Source organism: Bactrocera oleae, chromosome 5 (genome assembly GCF_042242935.1).
Source record: "Bactrocera oleae isolate idBacOlea1 chromosome 5, idBacOlea1, whole genome shotgun sequence".
In the NCBI taxonomy this organism is placed as follows: domain Eukaryota; kingdom Metazoa; phylum Arthropoda; class Insecta; order Diptera; family Tephritidae; genus Bactrocera; species Bactrocera oleae.
Genome location: NC_091539.1, coordinates 44,798,569 through 44,825,622, shown reverse-complemented (window position 1 = coordinate 44,825,622; position 27,054 = coordinate 44,798,569). Strand labels below are relative to the sequence as shown.

At 34.7% G+C, this 27,054-nt stretch overlaps 1 protein-coding gene across 2 annotated transcripts in view; it reads left to right on the top strand.

The window, feature by feature from the left end:
- Sp1 (transcription factor Sp8) overlaps positions 1 to 26,240 on the top strand; it is a 59,524-nt gene extending 33,284 nt beyond the window's left edge. The window contains exons 2-3 of one of the 2 annotated variants that reach the window (XM_036366099.2): positions 23,013 to 23,326; positions 23,437 to 26,240. In XM_036366099.2, coding sequence (XP_036221992.1) covers positions 23,013 to 23,326; positions 23,437 to 24,862 — 1,740 coding nt within the window. In that variant the 3' untranslated portion in view covers positions 24,863 to 26,240. The remainder of the gene's footprint in view (positions 1 to 23,012; positions 23,327 to 23,436) is intronic. The other variant, XM_014236073.3, reaches the window with a different exon arrangement.
- Positions 26,241 to 27,054: the final 814 nt, after the last annotated feature.

Genomic DNA, 27,054 nt, shown 5'->3' with positions numbered 1-27,054 from the left:
TAAAATTTTATAAAAAAAGCTTTTTTATGACAAGTTTTTTCTAAAACGTACTATTCTAACTAACGACTTAAATTGCCATACACACGTGCTCGCATATTCGAACTTGTGATAAAAGGTTCTTTCTCCCAAATTCATCATTTACACCATAATTAAAATAACTTTCGCAGCTTTACAATACCAAAGAAAAACGAGAACTGAGGAACGCCTAATTTAACAAAAGAAATTACTGTAATAAAAACGAAACAAAACCAAAAAAAAAAGTTTAAAAAACTACAAAAGTAATTTGTTAAAATGACCATTTCATATATCATTCCAAAGCGATTGTGAATTCCTTTGGGGGACACACGGCACTAGCTTGGTGGAATTGAATGCTAAATACTTTATTTTCGACAAGCGGCCAAATGCTTTTGCAGGCACACATATGTGCACATACATATATACTTAGTACGGCATATAATAGTATGTTGTGGTTTAAATAGTTGCCGTTTCGATATTTTCACTATAATAAAAAGTGTTTTATTGTTGTAGTTTCATTAATAAATAAAAATAACAAATACTTGGCAATTATTGACACGCAAGTGGCTTGCTGATGTAGACGTGCCGACTGACAGAGTTGGTGATGATGTTGATCATGATAATTATGTATGTATATAAGCGCTTATATTTTGTAGATGATCATAGAATATTTTGTATTGCGGCTGCCGATTGTGAGGATAATTGCCTTTATGATGATCATTTAGCAAGCTTATCTCTCTTTTTATTTACTTAATGGCTATTATCACTATTGTGATTACTAAGTTAATCATCGCGATTCCTTTTGTGAATTTCAAATTTGCTTAACTATTTTGTCGGTTAAATGCAAAAGCACTTTTATATTTTTAAACAAAAAATGAATATGTCAAAAGTCACGCAATCACTCCGCTACTGTAAAAGCAATAAAAGCAAAAAAGAATACTGTAGAAAAGCACCGTTGCTTTCGTCTGCATAATTTCGCACAGTAAGGCGAATTCGGTATTGCAAAAAAAAAAAAATTTTCTAAAATAAAATTTAGGAAAGAGTTATAAAGTTTATAAAAAATTTAAAAAAATTCAGTATATGGTTAATAGACTCAAAAGGTTAAGAGGGTATACAATTTTTATCACAAATATACACATGAATGCACACAACAAAATACCGGGTAAATAGTAAAAAAATTTAATAAGTAATTGTGGTTAACAAATTAAGAGGAATAATTTTAGATTCTGCTGGGGTGATGATTTTATTACTGGAATTTTTTATCGGACATTTACATGCCTATTTTTGCGACCAAACATTAAAATAAAGTAAACTTGCGCTAAAAAACACTAACTTCGGCTGCACCGAAGCTATAATACCCTTCACAGTTGCATTTCTTATAGCAACTAGATATATGTATAGCTAAATCTAAAAAAGTAACTGGCTAACCATATGCATTCAAAGGAAAACGTTTTGCCATTTCCTTCTAGCCACCTTGTTTGATTGGTCAGTTTGAAATTTTATACATTTTCACGTGTTTTAATATAAAGTTTTATTATTGTATTCCAAATAGGCCGCTAGGCTAATACAAGCATAACAACGCTTAGGTAATCCAATTTTGCATACACTTATATAAGCCTCGTCTTTAGCCAATTTTTTGTTTCGGTTTTGCCTAATTTTTTGATTGCCATTTACCAGATTGTTGGACAGTTTCGCCGTCATACTCACAGACCATATCTCGGCACCCGGAATGGTCATGAAGGTAAAGTCCTCGGCCACTTTGTCAAGCATATCTTTTGTGACCTCTACTCGACGTTATTACTGTTAGAGATTAAGGTCTTTTATTAACCTTAAATGTATTAAGTCGATCCATAAGAGATGATGAGATCCTATACAATATTTCTCGATGATTCGCATGAGGTCAGTTTTTAGTGACTTCACGACCTTTACTGAATGCTTTAAGCCCTTTAAATACTTGGTTGCATGAAAAAGTAGAATCTCGAAAACACTTCAGCAATATTTTCAACGATTCTGTGGCCATGATTCCATTGGAAACATAAAATTTCTAGGAGACTACTTTGCTCAAAACCTTCAAAAACCTCCACAAAATTTCACGAGATAAAACTTCACACGAACCTAAAGAAAGGTTGTGCCAGTCCAAATTTGATCAGATGGTATATAATGTAACAATTTCGTGAAGATATCTTGACAAATAAAAAAAATTTCCGTACAAAAACTTGATTTTGATCGATCAGTTTGCATGGCAGCTTTATGCTGTAGTCGTCCGATCTGAACAATTTGTTCGCTGATTGTACCGTTACCTTTGGCAATATTCCACAAAATCTCGTGAAGATATCACGTCAAATAAAAAACCTTTTTATACAAGAGCTTGATTTTGATCGATTAGCTTGTATGTCAGTTATATGTTCTAATGATCTGATCTCAACAAATAATTCGTATCTTTTACCGTTGCTTCGGATAATAATCCATGCCAATTTTCGTGAAGATATCTCGTCAAATAAAAAAGTATTCCTTACAAGAATACAGAAGGACAGACCGACAGACAGAGGGACATGGCTAAATTGACTCAACTCGATACGCTGATCATTTACATACATGTATAATATAGAGTCGCCGACGTTTATTTCGGGGTGTTATAGACAAACTTTATATACCCTGTTCGGGTATAATATATAAGGTTTATTTAGAGAACTTAGTTCGTTATACACTTTTTTCTTGTTTTTAATGAAAATGCACGCACAGCTGCCAAGTGAAATAAATAAATAAAAGCGCAACTGTAATGTTTGCAAAAAGGACTCACCGCTTTCTCATCCTTCCCGCAGCGTTAATTTGCCTCATTTAGTAGCAACGAAATGTTAATGGACTACGGAAGTGCGCCACGATTGCTGCAGCGCTGTCATTAGTGCTTTCGGCGCATTTATTTTGTTACAAATTTCTTTTCGTTTGTTGTAAACGCATTGTTGCATTTTAATAGCACAGTGGGGGAGGGGTATATAGGGTCAAAGTGGGATAGTGTATGAATGAAACCAAGAGCGGCAATGCCGATAGAAAAAATGCAAAGGAGCACTCTCCTGCTACTGCTCATTTACCGCCTGCCAGCATGGCGAACAATTTGTTAACCGCTTTTAATGTGTTTGTTATTGTAATGTATAATTTGTTATTCTTGTTCGCTGCGTACAACATCGCTGTTGTAAATGTGTTTGGGGTAAATGAATAATGATTTGGGCCGACGCACACATATTTTGGTAGCCGGTACAACCCGCTTTGCTCTGCACCGCTGCCATTAGCGTTCTACTTGTCGGCAATGACAGCGGCAGTTCATAGCGCGCTTAGGTGTCTTTTCGCAGTCGCTGTGATCCTTGCGGCATGCAACAATTTAAACAAATTAACGCAAATCAAGCTAAGATTTGCGCGCGGCTCGGAGGGGTCTAGCAACGAAAGTGATTGCAGCATGAGGCAAAAGAGCGGGATTTAGAGTGCAGCAAAGACATGTCAAAAGTTGTGTGATGGTACCGCTGCGCCAATTATCACCGTAGGATGCTAGCTCGCATTAAAAGTGCTTGTGGCACAGCATCCGCTGAGAGCATATCAGTGTATTTTTAAGTGCTGAGAGTTGCTGGTGTTTATCCGCTTTGTATAGTGCTAATCCGCTTTGAGCTGATTTAGTTTTTGGCACATTCATGATGGTGGCGTTGGCAAAATTTAGTGTGTCATGGTGCAGGCTTACACAAGGAAGACAAACAACCAGTTATAAGACATACAAGTATGTATTCTATATGGTTTCATACATACTTGTATGTATGTAAAATTATACAGAAATTCGCACTCACATTTTTTATATACCTTTCATTTAACATACGTGTCTTCTACTTCCAATAACAAAAATAAAACACATAAGCATGACAATTTCTTATTGTGTGCATTGTCCTTCCAATTTGTATGTAGTTTTTGTACTTTCGAGTGTTTGTTTTGTCCATAATCGTGACAACAATACAAAGTAATACAAAAAGATGCTCTTGAGGATCTGGTCTAAACACTCATGGACGGCCTTTGTTGTCTCTTTGTAGTGTCGCAAATCCTTGCTCCACTGGTTAAACGTTTACTTCTGTATAAGTTCTCAAAATTTACTGTTTTGTCTCAATATTTTTCCAACTCACTTGTCTTCTAAATACTTTTGGTCATTCTTGCAATGAAATTCCTCTTCAACAAATCGCCTTTTCTGGTCTCAAGTACTTCATTCTCGTTCTTATTGTTGTAAGCTAGTTTAGGCTCTGTGCTCTCTCTGCATTGCAACAGTTTCTTCTGTTTAGTTCTTCTAGTTAATACTTTGTATATTTTGGTAGCAACAACTTAGCGCTTATATTGCATAGCATAAACAAACCAAAACTTATTTTACATTTGTTTAGTCTTTTTCAAGTTGTTCCCGTGATGTCATTTGTTTGTTTCGAAAAATGAGTACTTGATTTTTGCTCTATTCTGCATTGATCTGCATACACAGAATAAGGTCTTGCTTTTCATGGTTTTATTAAAGAAACTACTCATAGGAGTCCAGTATTGTTTTACATACGTACAGCAGGCACCAATGAAATGGTCAATATCAACTTCTCAAAAGTCTTATGAAGATATTTGAGTAAGCATACAACATACAATATATTATACATACAAAACTTGTATATCAAACGCTGGAGAAGGACTAACCAACAGCGATGGAAGAAAACTAGGGGCTTCGCTAAAAATATTGAAATGGACCATTACTTTGACCTTATTATTTATTATATTAACCTCATTAGTTGAACAGAAGCTATGATACTCTTCACAAATACAGCTGATTCCTTACAAGGACTTGATTTTGATTGGTTAGTTCCATGCCGAATTTGTATCGAGATATCTTGTCAAATGAAAGAGCTTTCTATACAAGCTCTTAATTCCGATCGTTATTTAGTATGGCAACTATATGCTATAGTGGTCCAATATCGGACGTTCCGACAAACTAGCAGCTTGGTGAGTAAAAGACGTGTGGAAAATTTCGGAACGATATCTCGAAAACAGCGGAACTAGTTCGCGTAGAACAGCCCACATACGGACACAGCTAAATGGACTCAGCTCGCCATGCTGATCATTTATATATATTCTCTATACGACGTTTCTATTTGACTGTTACAAACATCGTGGCAAACTTTATACCCCTCCTCAGCGTATAAAAATATGTACACAATCTACCCTTTTCTCTAATTCCAATGAGGTAGAATATTTTTCTAAGAGGCTTACACCTACGACAGCTGTTATAAGCGACCAAAGACAGATTTTCGAAAAAAATGGTAGTGCCTAAAGCTTTGAAAAAAATTAGTATGGTGTTATTTCTCTGCTCGCTATTTATTAGTTCTGTCCATTTACCAAATGACTTTCTTGTGGAAGCAAAGTTGGCAAGTTGGATTCCCCACTAAGTTTTAATGAAATAAAATTATATAATTTTTGGATCAAATACATTCTTTATATATCTTTTAGTTTAATTTTAGTTGATCTTGTAAAACATATAAAAACACTTCCAAAAGTTCAATAGAAATTTATAGCCTAACCTACACCTGTATCCCTTAATCAGGCGATTCTAATTTAGATGTTAGTAGCCTTGCACAATTGCAAAGAAACTTTATGAAAACTACCAGTAGTTACAAAATTGCCCCCTTGGCGAGTGGCTATCAAATTTCGGCACTTTGGCGTATACTTAAGTAGAAATCAAACTTCTCCAGGAAAACTACATAGCAGCGTAACTTTGGGGCACTAAGGACAAAATCAACAAATGAATGGACAGGAAAATGGTGACGACATTAAAGCCCTCCTACTTGTGTCGACTGTGTAGTTATTTGTTCAAAGCGCAGGTGTGCGTGCAGTACTTTTAGTAAATTCTGCAGTGCGGTGCATTTACGCTTGCCGCCAGTGCGCTGAACAACAAAGTGTGTAATTGTAAAACTTTTGAAGTGTTTTATCTACGTCGAACTTTTGTTCGTAAACACTATTGCAACTACTTATTTCAACTAAAACTTTAACAAATTCGAATTTCCATCGAAAGTGTGGATAATTAAACTAAATGCAAAGGGTTAGTTTGAATGCGCTCAGAAGTGGCGCTGCATACACTTGGGTATTCTAATTGCATAACGGTGTGTGTACTGATAATTGGCTCTTACTACATAGCAAAACACTTGAATATGACGGCTAGATAGCTAGCGTAACATAAAAGGAGAAATGTGCATAGAAGAAATTAAAAGGGACAAGTAAAAGTCATGCGAGCACAAAACTATTTAATGTTTGTTTCTAGCGTTTGCTTACATATGGATATAGTTGAAGTGCAGACATGCATTCCTCTATATGGTACACATACACAGTATTATAAATTTCAATGCATTTATGTATGCATGTATGTAAATGGGCGCATGAGCATTTAATGGTGTTATCAAAATGCGGTTGGCGCTTAATTAAAACTGACGAGTGTCTAATAACCGGGAAGTGCGCCAGCAGCCATATACATAAACACTCACCTGGGAGTACACAACACTAAAATGTTTTGCTAATTGCAGCGGTATTTTCTGCACGTAAAGGTGCTGCTTCGCCTCACTGATATTTTGATACATATCTACAAATAAATTTATACACTCATATATATATGTATGCATGTACATACAAGCACCGGCTTATATCAACCATAAACGCATGGTGTTATAAACACGTATTTACAGTTGTGGTTGTTGTTGTTGTTGAACTGTGACGGTCATTAAACGTTGGCTGTCTGCGCTATTTGACTTTAAATACGTTTTGATGAAATGTTTTTTCGATCAAAAGCCATTTATGATTGCCACACGCTTACGCGTACTCATGCACCTCCAATTTCTGCATACAAACCTACATATTACATACATGTGCATTCAAGATTATCTTAAAGCGTGTTAAAATATGCATATTCAGTTTTTCAATTACAAATCATATTATTGCACAAAAGCAATTAATTTAATGGTTATTGGTTAAAAAATGTTAAGTTTATTAAAAGAAACAACGTAAATTGCGTTGCTGGGGCTTAAGTTGAATTCATATTCGCAATTCAGAACAGTAAATATTGTATCATAAAAATCTTTATATTTATACACAGTTTTGCCAATGAGTTTTAAAAAATTTAAAAAAATTTATTATATATTTTTTTTTAAATTTTAATTAAAACAATATACGACTCAAATTGTTCTGCTTGATTTAATTAATTTTTGATATTATTACAAATTAATCGTTTTGATTGTTAGATTCTTTGATTTGATCCGAACGACAAAGCGATGACCAGCGTGACAAACTAAGTTGATTTAGCTATGCCCGTCTGTCTGTAAATGTGCTAACTAGTCCCTCAGGTTTTGAGATATCGCTCTGAAATTTTGCACACATCCTTCTCTCCTCAAGAAGCTGCTCGTTTGTCGGAACCGTCGCTATCAAACCACTATACGTATAGCTGCTATAGGATTGAAATCAAGTTATTGTATGGAATACGTCTTAATTTGGCGGGATATCTTTACGAGTTTAGCCTTGGGTTGTTCATATCGGACTTTTATAGCATAGACACGAAATTTAGTATGAATTGCTATCCCAGACAACGGTATAACCTTCAAACAAATTGGATCTGATGATATTCGACTATATTTCAGTATTGTTTTAATAGTCGAAAACTTTGTTGAAAACATTATAAGACGTTTGTGTCAACAATAATATTAAATGCTGTAATTATACTCAGGAAAATATATATTACAATACGATTAGACTATAAATAATCATGTACAAATGCATTTTGCTAAATACATTTATATGTTTATGAACAATCAATTACCCACAACTGTTATTAACATACGCTTGACTTGATGGCCATATTTATAGCGAAAGATATTTAGTTATGCAACCATGAAACGGAAACATATAAATGCAATATTTTCATTGCTTAACACATGCTATACTATATATACTATTTTTATTAATTTTTATACCCTACACAGGATATATTAAGTTTGACACAATATTTGTAACACCTAGAAGGAAACGCTTTATAACATATACGTTACGGATTATTGTTCACGGCAATGCTACAATATCCTAATAAAGATTTTAGATCGAACAACTATAGCATACAGCCGCCATACAAACTGACCGATCAATATCAAGTTTTTATATGGAAAACTTGTATTTTTTGTGAAAGGTATTCTATATATATATAGCACTGAAGTTAACGTTTTTTCTTGTTTTATATTGCCGTTAGAGTCTTGTTCACTGCATATCCATTTAAATTTGTCTGCATTCACATGTGCCTGCACGTATCTAATCTTGTTATTGTAAGTTTTGAATTGTTATTAATTTATCTGGTTTGTACATATGTATGTATGGTTTCTTTTAAACTTTTACCCATTTGCCATTTTATTTTTGCATACTCATTATGAGCATTTGAAAATTTTACATTTTATTTTTATTATATGCTACTTACTATTATTTTGTGCAATAAATGCATAGGGGCGTGGCAGCTACTTACTTCTACTTTTGCATGTCTGCTTTCTCTTTCTGATCTGCTTAGCAGCACAGCTCGGTACTATACCATATATTATTTATTATATATCTATATGTATATATTTATGTATGTACAGATGACTGTTAAATGGCAGTTGCGCGGGTTATAAAATAGAGTATGCTCATATGCCAAATGCAAATATTGCATTTGACTAATGTGCCAACAGGATTTTTACGACTTAATGACTTGCAGTAAAGGTTTTGTATATGATTGTTTTACGGCTGGTAGTTAATAAATACAATTTTCAGTTAGCGCATTTTATGAACTTCTGCAGTAATGCTGTGGCTGAAACGACAATGCCTTTGAGGTCATTACAGTTAGCAAGGGGTAATTGACAGCGATTTCGTCGTGTGTGGTGTGAGTTTATATGTGCCATGCATAATTTAATTTTGCGTTACGTTGACTCGTTTAGTTAGCGTATTTAAAAAAGGGGCCTGGACGACATTTTTTAAGCATTTTTTCTTCTTTCTTGTTTTAGAATTTTTTTTATAGTATTTTCGAATGTTTTATAATAAATTTAGGAAATTTAATATTTTCTGAAGAAATGAACCACTCTAGCAAACACCTTAGCTCGTTAGGTTAGCCACCACTTTTAGTCTGATTTTTGTTTGTTTAAGTGCTTTATTTGGTACTTTGGAAAATTCAGTACATTATGACATGAATACACAGTGTCAGTAGGTACTCATTGAATAAACTGGAAAAAAATGTATATGTGACATATGTGTTTTAATTCAGTCCATTACAATTTGATTAAACCGTTGTTTTTTTTTAATGCAACGTCCCAAGGGCCCGCTTTTGTTGAACATAGCAATCTAGGACTTTTTTCAGAGATTTTCCATTCTTTTTTTGTCTCTTCGTTTTGATATCAGAGATACGACTATATTCTAAGAGACGTGGACTGTCATTTGGCAATATCAATTGTGTTAGTCGCGCTTTATAGGGAAACCAATTCAAATATTCATTCAAAAATCGGTCAGTTTTTATGGAAGCTATATGCTATAATGGTACGATCAGAACAATTTGTTCGGATATTGTAGCGTTATATTGATCAACAGTTTTTGTAAAATATCGTGAAAATACATTATCAAACAAAAAAATTTTTCATGCAGGGACTTAAGTTTGATCGAACAGTTTGTATTGATATATATATATATATATTCCTTCAGGGTGTTACATACTTCGTGGCAAACTTAATATACAATAATAACAAAATATCGCACGTCGTTTCCTAAAAAATATTACTGTGAAGCTATAGTTAAAAATTCATTCGCTCGTATACGTGCGAAGTATCCGAGAACCCCTGTCGCTCGATTCAAAAATGAAGTTTTGAGAAAAACTTATTTTAAGATTACGTGGTGAAGATGACAGACTAGCACGCTTCGACATCGCAGTGGATTAGACAAGTTTTTTTTTTACTATTTTACCAATTTGGTAATGTTTTTAGTGCTTTAAATTCTGCTTTAAATCAAAAAAATGTAACCCTTCAATTGCAATGTATAATATAACGAATTGATCGAATTCAAATGACACTAATTGGAAAGTACTTGTACTAGTGTCCGATACTAAACCATAGCTTTAAGAAGTGGGTGTCTATCACGAGTTTAGTAGATTTTCGATGAAATTTTTTTAGTCATCGATGGAAAATTTAATTAATTCCTCTTATTTAAGTAACTATTCACAGAATATCTAAGGACTAAACGAAATCGATTGCGTTTTGCTATCCCTTACCTGTGCAAATAATAGTTAAGAAATTAATATTTTAAACGGCTTTCTGTTCATCCATGGCGCCAAATAACAAATAAAATTTAAGCATAAACATTCGTATAAAAAATTAGGCAAATAAATTGCAGACGGTCTGACAAGCCCTGAACTGTTTGCATTTTGTACGCACATATGTCTTCGCAAGGCCGCTATGTTCCGATAACATTCGTTTGAGTGCGAGTAGTCGGTTGGTTGGCTAACTGTCTGACCATCAGCTAAGCAATTTCATTGGCAATTAAAAAGTTCATTGGCTATTGTGTTCATTTAATATGCCAGCCAAGCCCACAAGCGCAACCGCAAAGTGCTCCCGCCGCTGTCGCTACTGTTGAAAGCTTATAACATTGGAGTTGCAGATGTGCCGGTGGAATACTGCCCGCAGGAGTTGAATGGAGTAGCTGCTAACCTTTCATTTGATGAGTGTGCGCTTGGGCGACCCTTAGTTGTAAGCCAATCGAGTGGTGTGTTGTTGAATTTGTTGTTTCTGCTTTATGGTCGCATTGTTCTGGCGACCACTTTGATATTAGCATACGAAGTGTTAACTAATGGGCGCAAACTGCAAAATTCTGAGCGCTTCTATACCAGCAAGCAATAAATACAACAATAACAATATTGTAGAAAACATAACATTTTGGCCGCTAAGGTAAGCGTGGGAATAATTATTGCCACTTATTGATGTGGTAGCGGTTATGGCCACACTACAGTTTTGTTCGATTTCAATAAGTGCTATTTGTTGTTTTTGTTCCCCGACTGACAGTGCTGATGACTAAACAAACTTAATTTACTGCAAGCGAAAATTCATTTACTCGCTCTCAAGACGTCGCGCAACCACAACCAAGTGCTACTTTAAGCTTGAAAGTTGATTAAAAATATATAAAATTGGAATATGAACAGGCCAACTAAAAGTAGCAACAACTATAGGTACATACATAGAAGCAACAGCAATAACGTAATCTTGCAAATCATGCTTGAAATATAAAGAGAAAATTAAATAATAAAAAAACATCTGACACTTGTGTGCCTGTGTGTCTGTGTGGGAAAAGGGTTCACTATCGTCCTTACAGATGTGCGGCGCTTTGAATTTTTTAATTTTCAACGTTTCAACGCATGCGCGTTGCTCCATAGTCATCGTGTTTGGGGGCTTCCTTGGAAAAACGCATTTAAGTTAAATGATTGTGAGAGTTGAAAGTGTGGGTATGCTGCAGTTAACGGATGGGCGCATATATAACTAGATACATATATAGTGAGGAGCAGAGAGCGCTTTAGACGGTCCGAACAAGGCATTGTAGCGCGAACTATAGTGCTCCAAAAACTCATTAAGCTTCGACTTGCGCGTGGTACGAATGAAATTTGCTAAATGGCAACAACAACAATAAAAGCAATAAAAAACCAAAATACAGCTGGAGCGACGGTAGTAGCTGGCATCAGTCATTTAACAACTTTGACCATAAAACAATATATGTATAAGATCATATACAGACATACATGGTATGTATGTATGTGTGTAAAAAATGAAACTCAGTCGCCTCAACATTTGAGAAGATTGAGTAGGCAACTGAAATAAATAAAGTTGAAGGCAGCATATTTTTTTTGGGTTTTTTGCAGGGTGCAATGTTTAGGCTTCAATTGCCACTAGCTGCAAAACCACAGTTACTTCGGTTGTTTGTGCGTTAATTCGTTACGCGTCGAGACAACATTAATTTTTTATTTACCCTTTTTCACGTTTATCAGACACAAGCATACAATATAATAAAGTCTTATAAAGCATATATGTACATATTTGTATGTATGTACAGTAAGCATAATTTGTGGAATAATATACCCCTGCAGAAAAAGTCGATATATTATCTTCAGATATTATATTAACCAAATGCTAAGAAATATAAACTGACTGTGATACATTTATACATATTAGATTGGCGAATCGAGTCAACATTGTAGTTTAAATGGACTAACATAAGCTGTCTTCTGCTGCTATGTGGATACCTCATTAAAGTGGTATAACCGCTATCTTCAATGCTACCAAGTTTTGATTTGTTTTAGCCTAGTTTTACCATTGCGTTAGCACCGCAAGTCTTGTCAAGTATAGTTTGTTTGATTCGCTTCTCTGCAACCCGCGGCGAATCGAAGACAGATTTATTAAAATATAACGAGCAGGGGATCGGTGATTGTTTTCGTTATGATTCTGGCAAAATTTAGTATCATCTTTTACTTTAAGCAATTTCTTTAAGTAATCCCATTTCGCATGACACATTGAAACCAAATATTTCAAATCGGACATTAATTGTGTATCCTATCTAATGAATTGTTAATTAATATTGAAATTCGTAGAAAACTTGAAGTATTTATCTTTATTTATATATATTCTACTGACTGACCGATGGCGACATATGATAGCGAAATTGTATTCATACATATGTATGCAATTAATTTTTGCGAATCCATACTATAAAAGGCAGAAAATATTTATTGATAAAAGTGGCTCATTGAGATATATAAATCTGTATGTTATGTATCTACAACATCTGAATGTAGTCGCCACCCAATAGTTTAATCATTATATTTATGAAACTAAAGTGTAGATTATTTTGTGCCTCTGTTATATGAATAATATATTCTTATATGAGTTTCATCTACTTTTAATTAAGCTATAAGTACCGAACACTTGTTGAAACTGTTTCATTGAAAAACTCTCTGATACTAAATGCCTTTTAGGAGTTTTTTAAAGATATTTTTATCGTTAAGAATCAAACCACTGAATTGTCCATCCCAAAGCATCAAGTAGTTCCTGCAGGGTCATAAAAGTGCAACGGCAAACAAATTCACGAATTTGATCTTCGGCAAAGTTAACAGTTAATTATGCATCGTTTTTCAGTTCATAATTTCACTCGATGCAAGTCCTTTTAAGTGTCTTTTATGTGCCACGTTAATGCATTTAATTTGGGAAATTACAAAATATATTGTATAAATAAATTATGCTTGCATATACTCGTATGTACATATGTACTTCTACGTAGTGAATGTACCTTAAATACGTTCGTATATATACCATATGTATGTATATTATGCATGATTTGCATTCTTCAGTTTGAAACTTAAGTAATTACAGTACAATTATCGACATCACATTTGCTATTAGCTGAAACATTATCACGTGTTTGTTATTAGTGCAGAATTTTCTTGACTAATGGGTGATTTTGTCTTCTTTATTTCAGTTAATAATGGCCGCTTGCGTTTCTGCAATATTTCCCAGTGAATGTACGAAATGTTACATAAAACTCGGAATAATTCGACTCATGAAATATTTCTGCCTTTCAGTTATGAATTGTATATGAAATGCATATTTTACAATATATATAAAAATCTACCGTTATTGTATTGAAATTTTGTTCTTTGCCGAGACTTGATCAGGTGCTTTATCCTAAACGAATCATACTATGCTAAAAGAAATCCTCAGAAAATGTTTGTACCACTTTAGTGAGGCATCCTTATGCTCTCCTGTGTTGAATACACTTTACAAAAATTCGGTACGACTTTATTCATGATTTTTATTAAAAACATTTTAAAATTTATTCCTACAAATAAATTCGGCCTGATCTTATATAAATATGTACACTAATTCCAAAGGTTTGGCAAAATGGATGGAAATTTTTTAGGGTTGCATTGAATATTTTCCTATTTATATGACTTATTTGGAAATCAACTCAAAATATTGAGGCTTCCTTAGAAATTCTATGATAGTATTCTTTAATATGAATCCATTAGTTCACTTTGTAATTTTACGTGTACTTTTCTATATGTACAATTTTTTTTATACTTTTACTCTTTTCAAACCATTGTAAACTTTTTAAACAACTTTAGTGCAATTTTACACCGAAGCTATAATACCCTCCACAAATACAAAATATCTCTTCGTTTTGATGGGTTAATTTATATGACAGCTATATGCTATAGTGATTCGATCTGAACAATTTTTTCGGTGATTACACCTTTGGACAATAATACACTCCAAAATTCGTGAAGATATCTCGTGAAATGAAAAAGTTTTCCATACAAGCACTTGGTTCCGATCGTTCAGTTTGTATGACAGCTATATGCTATAGTGATCCGACATCGGCGGTTTTGACAAATGAGCAGCTGCTTCGGGAGAGAAGGATGTGTGCAAAGTGACGGACTAGTTTGCATATATACAGATAGACGGACATGGCTAAATCTACTCAGCTCTTCATGCTAATTATTTACTAATATACTATATATTTTATATTCTCTCCGATTTTCCTTCGGAGAGTTATACACTTCGTGGAAATCTTAATATATTTTCAGGGTATAATTATTATACAAGTATATGCAAGGTTTATGTTATATGCAATGAATTTGGCGATAGATGGAACGTCAACTAATATGACTCAAGTTATTCGTTCCTGGTTTCTACCTTATATTGAAATAACTAAGTATATTTTTTTCAATAACATAACACATATACAAATTAAAAAAAAAAAAGGTTGGCAAAGGTTCTTGTGTAACCGAAAATTTCACACACTCGCAAGGATCATAGCTGGGGAAATCTTATCATATGTAAAACTTTATATTACAAATGTTGCGTAAAAATTCAGCATTCATTATTCGACGCAACTTACAATCATATTTGGTTTCTGAATAACTTATATTATTGGTAATAGACTCACTTAGCTTCATTGGTGCCAAGATATTTTTTATTAAAATTAATATAATTAACTCAAATGAGATGTATATAATATATGTTATATAAATTCAAACAAGGGTGCTAAATTTAATGCAGTGCGTCTATGAGGAGAGAGTTCAGAGCCCATATGTTTGCATTTTATTAAATTAATAATATGAGATTTATACCAATTTCTAGTCCAATTTCGATCATTCCATATTATTTTTAAGTAAATTTATCCACTTAATTTTATTAAAAGATTACACATATTTACCAAGCTAAACGGTTTAAACTCAGGTGAAAAGTCCGAAATCACTACATCGGTACTAGGGACCGATTAAATTTTGGAAAAAAATTATCAGATATGATTTTGACAAAAAATTTGTTTTTAAGCTGCTTAGCAAACAAATCTGCAAATCCTCATAAATCCTGTATACTCAACTTACATATGTCTACATACGCAGGTATTTATAAATTTTGTTACGCGTTTTGAGTGCGCCGAACCACAATAAATGACAATGCAGATGATGGATATTGGTAAACACAATAAGCTAATCAGTGTATGTATGTAGCTACATGCATAAATATATGTATTTAAATACTCATATATATGTAGTTACACAACCATAATAGGGTAGCGCTGCATGCTTTCCACCTTTTGGAGATAGCGGCAACAAGTTGAACATCAATAGGCGGTGTCATAATTTTCACAGCAGGTGCCACAACTAATGATTTAGTGCGCAGCAGCAGCTCAAATAACAACAAATACAATACAAATGGACAAAGAACAAACGAAGCACGCAGAATCGTGTAGTAACAAATGTCAAAGTGACAGCTATGAGAGCCGAAACGAAAGGTACCTGTTTACTCTTCATAAACGCTACATTGTACTCACCTATTAGGTAGGACACATAACTTGTTGTTGCTGCAGATGGACATTTTAATGAGCAATAAAAAGTGAAAAATCTAAATTCAATGTGGCACTTAAGCGCACCACACAATCAGATTCTCGTTGATTGCGAGATAAGTTAGCATTCTTGTTGTTGTTGAATACTCACGCACACTCATATACACGTGCACCTCTGTATAGCTGTAGTTACCGCTAGAGTGGGCGAACCTTTGATCTGATCCGCTTTGATTTGGGTGTGATGATGTGTGCTGTGCGGACGATTACAAACAGTTTGCACGCCGCTTCAACAAGAACGCACAGTGAGTGGGCAATGTTTTGGAGATGGCACAGTAGTGCTATGCGCTTGTATGATTTGTTAGCCTCACCTTGTTTTCAGGCATAATATTCCGTTGCTTTCATTATCATTTTTTTGAAGTAATTTTCGTAGGCAGCAAAACCGTGGCAAATTGCTAGACAATAGGCTCATTGTTATTAAATGAAAAGAAATTAGTGCGCAGACAGTTTAGCGACGTCCGAGTGGCGCCACAGTCAGTGGAGGGTAAGGTATAAACTCCAAAACGAATAAAGAACGAATAAGGTTACAAAATGAATCAAGCGCCACTTTCTCTCTCCCGTACTTTCGACCAATTTTCACATTGGCTGCACTCTTTCAGACAAAACCAATTTGAAATTGCTGTTGATGGCTACCCGGTGAGTTGATGATGGTAAAGCCTTTGATATCAGACCGTTGCGAAGGCGAAAACGGAAGGGATTAGCGCAGTGCAGCAAAACTCCACACACATACAACTCAACTTTTGAACCGTTAGCCATGTTTGCTCATGTGCATTTAAACTCGTTCGTAGTAAATCGCAAGTCAATTAATCGATTAATCAAATTAAATCACAGACAATTGAACCATAGCGCAGTTTTTTTCAATGAGTGCAGTGGCTTGCCGGTTTTGAGCATGTTCTGAGGCTATACTAGTGTATGAATGCTTAAGTATATATGCACATGTCATATACAAATGTATGTTAATACTGATTTTAATATTTTATTTGCAATACAATCTTACAGCTGCAGCATAATTGCCTCAATTAAGCTAAAACCTGCATAGTTGTTTACAACCGTACGAAGTATTGGCAAGTCCCGCAGAGAAATTTTAGCTTGTTTAAGTACGAAGTACCTGCAAAATTTAAATTCAATGCATATAATAATTTAAATTTAATATCTATGCTTATGTAAATGCAGTGTTAACACAAAATTAAACTGCCACCAAGCGGATGCTTTTAGTGCTAGGAGTACACTCTGATGTACAACATTTCCTGCTAAGGTACGACCACCGTTAGAAAGATTTTTTAATGTTAGATTTTCGTTCTTTGTCGAGAATATACTAGTATTGTCTTCACAAACTTATAAAGATGTTAAAAAAGTTTTTAAGGAATATGTATGGTAATTCTTTCATTACGAATAAGTCATTCATGAAGTGTTTGCAGTTTGGAGATATGATAGGAACTATATTATATAAGAACATGTTAATAATTTTCCAGCTGGGTCTGATATATACAACCTAAAGAGTTAATTAAGTAGAGAGGCAAGCGAATAGCTAGTATGATAATGCAGTTGTCTAAATTATTCTTTCTATGCTTATTTCGTAGTTATAAGTAATACAGAGAAAAAAAAATATTTTTTTGAAGTCACAAAAATCTTTTATTCAATTTTTATTTGTTCTATGCAAGTTGCTTGTTCTATTCGCCATGCTTCACATTTTGATGAGTTCCACTATAAATACCGTTTCACAATAACGAAATTGAAATTGAAAGTTATCAAATAGTTCTAGAACAAGTTTTATATTTCTTTAGAAAGAAATTAAATAATTGTTTTTAGAAGATAGCAATTGTACTTGCATTTCATATTCCTTAATTAAAATTTTCGAAGGATGATTTTCATGGCTATAGATCCACTATTCATACGAATTTGAGTATTTGTAGAAAGAATTAAACATGGGTAGTGATCACTGATCTCCTCCTCCACTTTTTTGCAGTGTAATAATTTATTTCATTAAATTCGTAGCCATTACACCGGGAGAATTGTGGGTTAACGATACAAGTCAAGCCTCTCTGGTTCACCTTGATACCAGCTATTCGAGATATACCAGCAAGTGGTTTGTTAAGTTGGTGGGTTGGTAAATACCACACACACACGACTGCATTCGTCGAGTATTATTCGTAAAAGTAGTTACGCTGAATATAGTAAGAGTTCGTAATTGGTGTTAGGCGCACGTGAGCGAGCCCCACAGCTTACTCCAATGAAAATGTTGCACAAGTATGTATGCCAAACAAGTTGAATTGCCCAGAAAATTGTGCGTCTAAACGTGGGCAATTTCTTTTAATTTAGCTGAATTCTTTTATTCATTTTATCTGGTATAAGAAAAAGGCTATAATAGGAGGAATAAGGTATCACTGAGATTACAGGCAGAACAAGAAGGCAATCATTGTGAAAGGAAACTATGAAAAGCGAAATTTTCTAACTGCGATTCAGTTGAGATTTCTGCTGTACTGTGCAGCAAATTGACGCAGTATGCGCTGCCGCTCAGACGTAACACGCAATTATCTACAAAATAGTAGCTTCCGCCAAAATTTTACTATTCCATTGGCGTAGTTCTACAAATTTCTTCTTTTTTGCAAGTAACTTATTATCGAGCAAATGGTTGCCAATCTACGTAGTCAGACTGTAAGCCGAATGTTGCAGCACTTGCTAAGTTGCAGCAAGTAAAAACGAACGTGTAAGGCGCAATGGAAGGGTGGGCAGAAGAGAAGATGTTAATTTTCAAAGCATTTTATTTTCAGTGCTATTAATCTGCGGTTTTGTTTTTGGGCGCAATGCAGTAGCTAAAAATTGTGGCTGGCTTCCAAATATCTTTTTTGTTTTCTGCGGCAGGTAGCAAGGCTGGTAAGAGAATTGCCAATTGGCAATGCCGACTTTATGCCAATGAAAAGCGCGCGACTACTGTGCGGCTGATCTTCACTCGTTCGCCGTTGTTGTTGCAGTAGTAATTGCAATTAAAGCAATTACCCAATAATCAAATGCTCACCCGGCAAAAGATGACTAGTCAGGCAACAGTCAGTAGTTAGCAATTTTCCCGTTAAGGTGAACTTGAACCGTTGTTGCCGAATTAAAATAAATGCAATTGCAATCGCAATTTCGCGCCTGCCACCGTTGACCGTTAGCGCATGTTGCAAATGTCTAAATGATGTTGCCTTGTTGCATGTGATGCTACGGTCTTTGCGTTGCATTGTAATTTTGTGGTTGGCATTGCTGTTTTTCGTAATTTATACGGAAAATAATTAAATGGTGAATTTAATGAATGTGTGCCTGCGCAAACGTTTCAACAATTTTGATTTATTTAGACAATTTTGTCGTTTATAAACCGTTTTAACAGTCGAGCAACTGAAGCCGAGGAATTAACTCTTGACACATTATTAATTAATAATTTATTCTACAGTTATGGACAAAACAATAGGGTCACCCATACAGATTTTACAAACGCCAATTAAAAACAACTATTAAGTGGAATTATTTCAAATATTTTATTGTATTATTCTTAAATGAAAAATGTGTCTTCATTACAAATGTGAAAGTAATCTTAAGGTGAAATAAAAAAATAACTTTTCCCATAACTAATAGAAATAAAATATTTAACCTTATTAGAATTTTGTTGGATATTTAACCCAACAGATTTTTAAACTAAGAAATTATTTCGAAATAAATATCAAAATTAATATTTGGTAGAATATCCTTTATAAGCAATTATGTCAATGCAGCATTTAGACGTAGAATCTACTAAATTATAGCATCCTTGTTGCAGAACAAAATTTTTTCAGTTTTTATTGAAACTACCTTGACTACTACGCTTCTTGACTACTTATCACAAATTTCCTATAGCATTAAAGTCTGGATTGCGTAGGCCAATTCATAATTTCAACTCAATTGTGCCAAAACCGATTTGTATTCAACCGTAGGTATTTTTGGGTTCATTGTCTTGTTGATGTAATTTATTTTAAAGGTATTTCCCACTGTTGCGTAAACTCTTCAAGTATTTGCACGTGAAGGTGGTTGCTCATTTTTTCCTTAATATAAATTATTGGCCCAATTTCAGACCAGGAAAGGCACTCCCACTTCAAAATGTATCCGCCTGCATGATTTCCTGGTTACAAATTTTATGTTTGTTTTTGTCGTTACGTTAAAAATAATAAGAATATTTTGACGTTATATACCTGACTAATGGTGAGATTTTTTGAACAATAAGCGTTGGCTTCTATGTTCATAAGTCAGTATTGTCACCTTTAGCGTTGATCTTTCATATAAACATTTCATGTAAACAACTGCCAAACTAACTCAGATGCTATTGCTGAAGATATTTTAAAAGAAGCGGGCGCTTATATTATTTTTATAAGGTCAACAAATTTTTCTCTCATTTTACTTGACCTTCCGTTTTCGGAGTGCGGTTTTGTTGGCAATAAGGCATTAAAAACGATGGCTTTGGAACGTACAATTATTTCGGCAATCTTACGCTGACCCTTCTTTCGCAATTAATAAATAATTTTACGAGCCGAATTTGTTAAATACCTTGTATGTCCTATATTTAAACAATCATAAGGAAATAAATAAGACAAACTGAAATATTGGGAAATATAATAAAAATGTATTTTTTATCGAGGAAAATAAGAAAAAATTTTAATTAACATACTAACCCTATCGCTTTTTTATTTAGTTTTAGGATGTATTTACTTTACCGTTTGTTTTGAATGGAAACCTGATGCTCACTAATTGTTTCCCCAAAGCATTCAATGGCTGCCGATCAAGGATCCCAAACAATTCAATTAAATTTACACTTTCAAACAGTGACCCTATTAATTTGTCCATAACTGTGTATGGAAATTTTCTTGTCTAATGCAACTGAAAATGTTTCTGCTGCGCTATCGATATGCTATAGTAGTGTGCATAATCTTGTTTTGCAGCAAGACAACTTTCAATTATTTTATACAAATTGTAATGCTACTAATAAATGCATAAATGTTTAAAATGCATATAATTTTGTGTGCGGCACTGAACATGTCTGCAAGTGTAAGCATATGTGCATACATATACACGTAACTGAAAATGTTTAACAATTTAAAAAGCGGATCTCATAATAATTCACTTTTTACTTCGGTATATATTTTATAAAACAAAACAGTTTTAATTCTAAAAGTAATAGCTCAATACTGCTCATCAACTTCTTATTTTCATTAGAAAAGAAAAAATATTATTAATTGAAATATCATTAGATTTCAATAAAATAGCAATATAATGCTTTTTTTTATGAAAAACTGCATGTCGCAATTGCCTTTTAATGTGGCCGTTGAATTATAAAAGGTGATATATATAACAATATATTAGTTGAATTTTATTTATTTATTTACATTTTTGAAATAAAACGGTTTCCTACTTCAAATATTTCAACTAATATGGCGAAGAAGTTTAATTTCTTCAATTAAGCCTCAATTTAGATTTTTTACTTTGGTTAATGTACTTCTCTACCCTTTTTTAAGCAAACACTCTAATTTAAATTGTGGCTTGTCTTGCCTTAATAAAATGACAATGGTTATTTGTATAAGTTTGTTTCCTTAAATCGCGAAAAGACTTACAAGCACAATTTAATATCACTTCGTAATATATTTTAATTCAACTTAAACATTCATGAAAAGAAGTAAAGAATGAAAAGTTGGGGTGCGTATGATATACTCTCGCAATTTTAAGGAAAAGAAATTAAGTGAAATATTTCGAAAATAATTTGTGCATAGAAAACCACATTTCTTTTTAGACAAACCGATTGCAAACCGATTTTCTTCATTTTTAATATCAAATTATTTAATACTTTATGTAATATAATGTGAGAAATATTTACTTTAAAGTCAACTTAACTAACAGAAATTAATTATGTATACATCTTATTAGGAAGGTAGGAAGTTACCCCTAATTATATAGTCCAATTTCGCACCAACTATGCTATGCTGATATCATCCAGATGCTTCAAATATAATATTTATCAATATTTTCGCTCTTAGGCGCGGAGAACTTAAAATTCGGTCATAAGCGTTAATTCTTAATTTAAACAAAATTTTTCTTTTATGAAATTAAAAGTTACATAACACTCTCACTCTCTAATGTACAAACTTGTGTGTAATGAAAAACTGTGGTGAGAAAGCAATTATTTCATCAAACAAACTCTGATGCCTGACTTTCAGATTAAATGAAAAAGGCAACTTAATTCGGCGCCAATGAAATATAAGTACACTTTTACCAAGAATCTCAAACAAGTGTCAGGATTTACGTTCTTTCGTTTCGTTTCGTTTCGCAAGTGCTGCATGGCAAAGAAGTCAAAAATCTATATCCTCTTCTTCACTCTTTATTCCTCTTCCTCTTCCTTTTTTTGTTTTTGAATTCAACGCTATTTGGGATCTTAATGACTTCCTCTTGTTGACTGTTCGAAGACTCTTTCTGAGCAAATGTTAGGAGTGTTGTTAGTATGTTGCGGCGTTTCGAAATAGAATAAATCAAAAAATCGGTGTAGAAGTATGAATGGATAATTGGTGGGGCAGCTGCGTGATGAGGATTTGCTATCACGTTGGTTAGATTTGCTGTATGTGGTAGTCATATGTTTGCGAGAGGAAATTGAGTTGGCGTAGCAATCAAATTAGATTTAGTGAACAAATCAAAATTTATTTATTTTAACTTGGAGTTCTTGTCGAAACACCGTGTGTGACCATCTTTGTGTAGATTTTTTTTTATTGAACATAACCAATTTGTATTCAGATCAGTTGGAAATTGGTTTGTTCTTCGTGGAATATTCTCACGCTTCTACATCAATTGGTTTTACTGTCTTTTGATTGCGCTTACCGCAACGAGGGTGCTTTTAACCGTTATATATTTGCCGTTGAAATTAATTTATCGCCTGTATATGTTTTTTAATTAATTTCTAGTTTCTCTAGATTTCTAAGTTATATATGTTTTTGAAAATATTAATTTTTTTCTTACTTTTATTGTAGGATCATCCTAGTCTGCGTGGAACACCGCTTGCAATGTTGGCTGCGCAATGCAATAAATTGTCTAGTAAATCTCCACCGCCCCTTGCCGACGCAGCTGTAGGAAAAGGTTTTCATCCTTGGAAGAAAAGCCCCACTTCACCGACGAGTAGTACCGCTGGAGGTCAGCATTCACCATGTACCATCTCTTCCGCTTCTTCGTCATCGGGTTCTGGTTCGTCAAATAGTAATTTGGGTTTGAGCGGCGTCTCATCGGCTGCCTCCTCACGCAGTCTGCCGTCGTCCAGTATCAATACAATGGTCAACATCACCGCTAGGTAAGCTTTTATTACTAAGTACCGTAAACCTTTACACCTTCCTCCTGTTATCCACTATTCCACCATACCACCAATTGAGCAGCGATACTTATAACTGATAATAATTTCAGCATTTATCCTTACAGTCGCCCGATTCCTTCATCCTGTGCTGCTGTCAGTAATCCCTCAGCTTATGGAAGCGATCTCTACTTTCCGAATACGAGCAGCCCTGGCGGCAGCATGGTCTCTGACAATCATCACATGCATCAGGGCTTGTTGGGCAAAGTGGAGGGCGCTACATTCGGCTCAGTCTATTCACGTCATCCATATGATTGGCCCTTTAATGCGGTTACTGCATCAGCGCATAAAGCGGCCGAGGCAGCAAGCGTTAACTCCGGTTGGTGGGATATGCACAGCGCTGCTGGCAGCTGGCTAGATATGGGTGGCGCTGGTATGCATTCAACCATGGCAAACTACGCCACAGCCGCCGGCTCAGACTACTCTTCTGCACTGTCGCATTCGCTTTCAAATACGGCACATCTGTTAGGCTCTGGTCAACATTTACTACAAGACACATACAAAAGTATGTTGCCTGGTCAAGGTGTGGGTGGTTTCTCCCTGCCACATAGTTCTCCGTCGGCCGCCTCCACTGCGGCCTCGCCGCAAGCATCAACGCCCTCAACACCATCGCCTCGTTCACAAAGACGTTACGCAGGTCGAGCCACATGCGATTGTCCGAATTGCCAGGAAGCTGAGCGGTTGGGTCCAGCTGGCGTGCACCTGCGCAAAAAGAATATACACTCGTGCCACATACCTGGGTGTGGCAAAGTGTACGGTAAGACTTCGCATTTGAAAGCGCATTTGCGTTGGCATACTGGGGAGCGACCATTCGTTTGCAATTGGCTTTTCTGCGGCAAACGCTTTACAAGATCCGATGAACTACAACGTCATCTGCGAACGCACACCGGCGAAAAGCGATTCGCTTGTCCCATCTGTAACAAACGCTTTATGCGCAGCGATCACCTTGCTAAGCATGTTAAGACACACAACGCTACTGGTCAAGGCGGCAGCATGAAGAAGGGTTCATCGGAGTCATGTAGCGATTCGGAGGAACCTGGCAACCAATCTGGCGAATCAAATGGTCTCAGCGGCAGCAATGGACAGCAAACTGGTAATGGTAGTCATCCTGGCACGCCCAATTCTCATCAGTCTGGCGGCGGTGGAAATACCACACCAACTGGTGGACTGTTGGCCGGCGGCTTGCATCTGTCATCACCGCACAATATGTCTGGCGGTTCCCCAGTGATGCTGCACGCTCAGCAACAACATCATCAACAGCAGCAGCAACAAGCACAAGCACAAGCACAGGCACAAGCGCAGGCACAAGCGCAGGCACAGGCGCAGGCGCAAGCTCAATTGCAGCATCATCAACAACAGCAACATGCGCATGCTCACTTGCATCATCACCACCATCATCATTTGGTTGGCAATTCGGCGCCTAGCCCGGGGTTAGATCATCACAGCACTTTGGTGGATATTAAACCACCAATGGTTTGAGGGTCATTGGGACCCTTTCTGTTCACCAATTGAGGTGACGCTCGGAATGGGTCCAACGGTCTACTAATTCGACAACTAATGTGTGGAATGAAGGTTACATAAAAAAGAATGAAGGTCAAATTTGCGAAGGAAAAGGTTAAATGAGGGTTAAGTTAAAACATATTGGTATACAAACTCTATTGTAAATAATGCTTGTAACAATGTGTTGGTAAAAATATAAAACAATCAAAAATGCTAAACTCTATGTACAACTAAAAAGAAAAGGAATATCGAAATGCTTTTCGTTTCAACTAAGAAGTGAGAGCAAATTGTGTAAATAGCGGCGAAATATATTGAAGGACCAGTGTTGTAAACATTATGAATGTAAATTGTTTAAAAATTTTATAAAAAGCGACACCATAAATATTAACATAAAATAAAAAACCAAACAAGAAAGAAATCTTTCATCAAAAATTAAGTACTCTTATTCATTTGGAAAAAAATATCACTTGTAGCAATGGGTAATGAATAGAAAAAAATTTCTAGTCCAATTGATAGAAAATAAACATTTAAATGTTGCATTAACTCAGCTAGAATGTGCTTATGGAAATACTAAACCTATAAGCTATAAGCCTTTGAGTCACCCTTTATTTGGAATGTGCTTCTTTTCCTTTTGATAATATGTACGAGTGTTAAGGAATTTTTAAATAAAATTAAATCACAGATAAAAGTAAAATTATAATTTAGCGATGGGCTTTATCTGCTAAAATAATAAATATCTTGCTATACCCTATTTATAAAAAAATAACAAAAACATACAAGTAAATAAAGAATTTAGAAGAAATACACTGCACATAAATACAAATGAAAATATTACAAGTATATCTTTAGTGCATAGCTAGTTTTTGAATAATACTAAAACTAAAGAATCTTAAGAAAATAAATTTAATAAATATTGTTGATTTTTAGCTAAAAAACTTACATATATAAATAACGTAAAATGTATGTAACGAAAAAGTGCAACTGCAACTAAACAAATATTAAATATATTTAATATATAAAATTTAAAATTCTAGCTTGCTTAGTTTAAAGACCAAAATACTACTTTTTAATTTTATGGCATTCGAAACTAAAACAAAAGTGTTAATTTTATGAAGACGAAATATGGCGAATGAGCAGTCAAGAAGTACATCTTCGGAATATTTAAAGTATTCGTCGATTTTAGAGTTAGCTTGTGTATTGAAAGATTCATACTGTGCCTAACTCTGTATACAATATACGATGCTTTCAGTGTTGCAAAGATGCATGAGATGTTTGTAAAATACTTTTAAATATCGCAAAAAATATTAATATTATTATGATTATTACAAATAAATGTGCGCATCGACATTTTAAGTAATTTCTGTGTTTTTTTTTTGTTAGCTTATGAAGGCAATATGGTAACCTAGGCTTAATGATTATGTAGGATTACGTTCGTTCATGTAGGTTAATGGCAAATAATAAGACATATATTTTATAAATATTTAGCATATTTTTTTACTATTTATAGGTAACATCTTTAATGAATTTTTATTACAACCTTTATATTAAAATCGAGTGAGTTTATAAATTTATGTATAGGCATATCTCACTCGTAGTTCACCTATTAAAGTTGCACATTAGGCATCAAAAACACCGCGATTGGGCATACGAAAGCTCTGAAGTGAGAGTTTTTTCATTCAAACGGATCGCCTGGTATACACCAGAGACCCACGAAGTAATACCTAATCCGGTGGTTCCGGTTCAGCGGATTAAAGTTCCGCACGCCGGTTTTCGATGCTTCCCCTACTAGAAACAAAAAAAAAAAACATCAGAGACCAAGGAATAGTGGACATCACATTATCTAGTACAAGTATATTCAAACGCTAGAGAAGTACAAAACGAATCTACAAAACAATATCGAATTATTGGAGTGATTCCTTGTCGAATAGCAGCAAATGGCCTTATTTCGCTTTTGCACCATGAAAACCCACCGGCTCACATATACGCCTTCGCGACGACCAATCTATAGTAGATTCTATATTTTGCCCCTTGCGTCTTTTGTTTCTTTGATAATTTGAAATAATAATTTTTTTGGGCAGAAATTTCAGACGAACGTGCTGGTTATCGTCGCCACAGAGTCTTAGTTGGGCAAGTTGATCGCTGGGTAGGGTGTGTCGAGCTAAAAGGATACT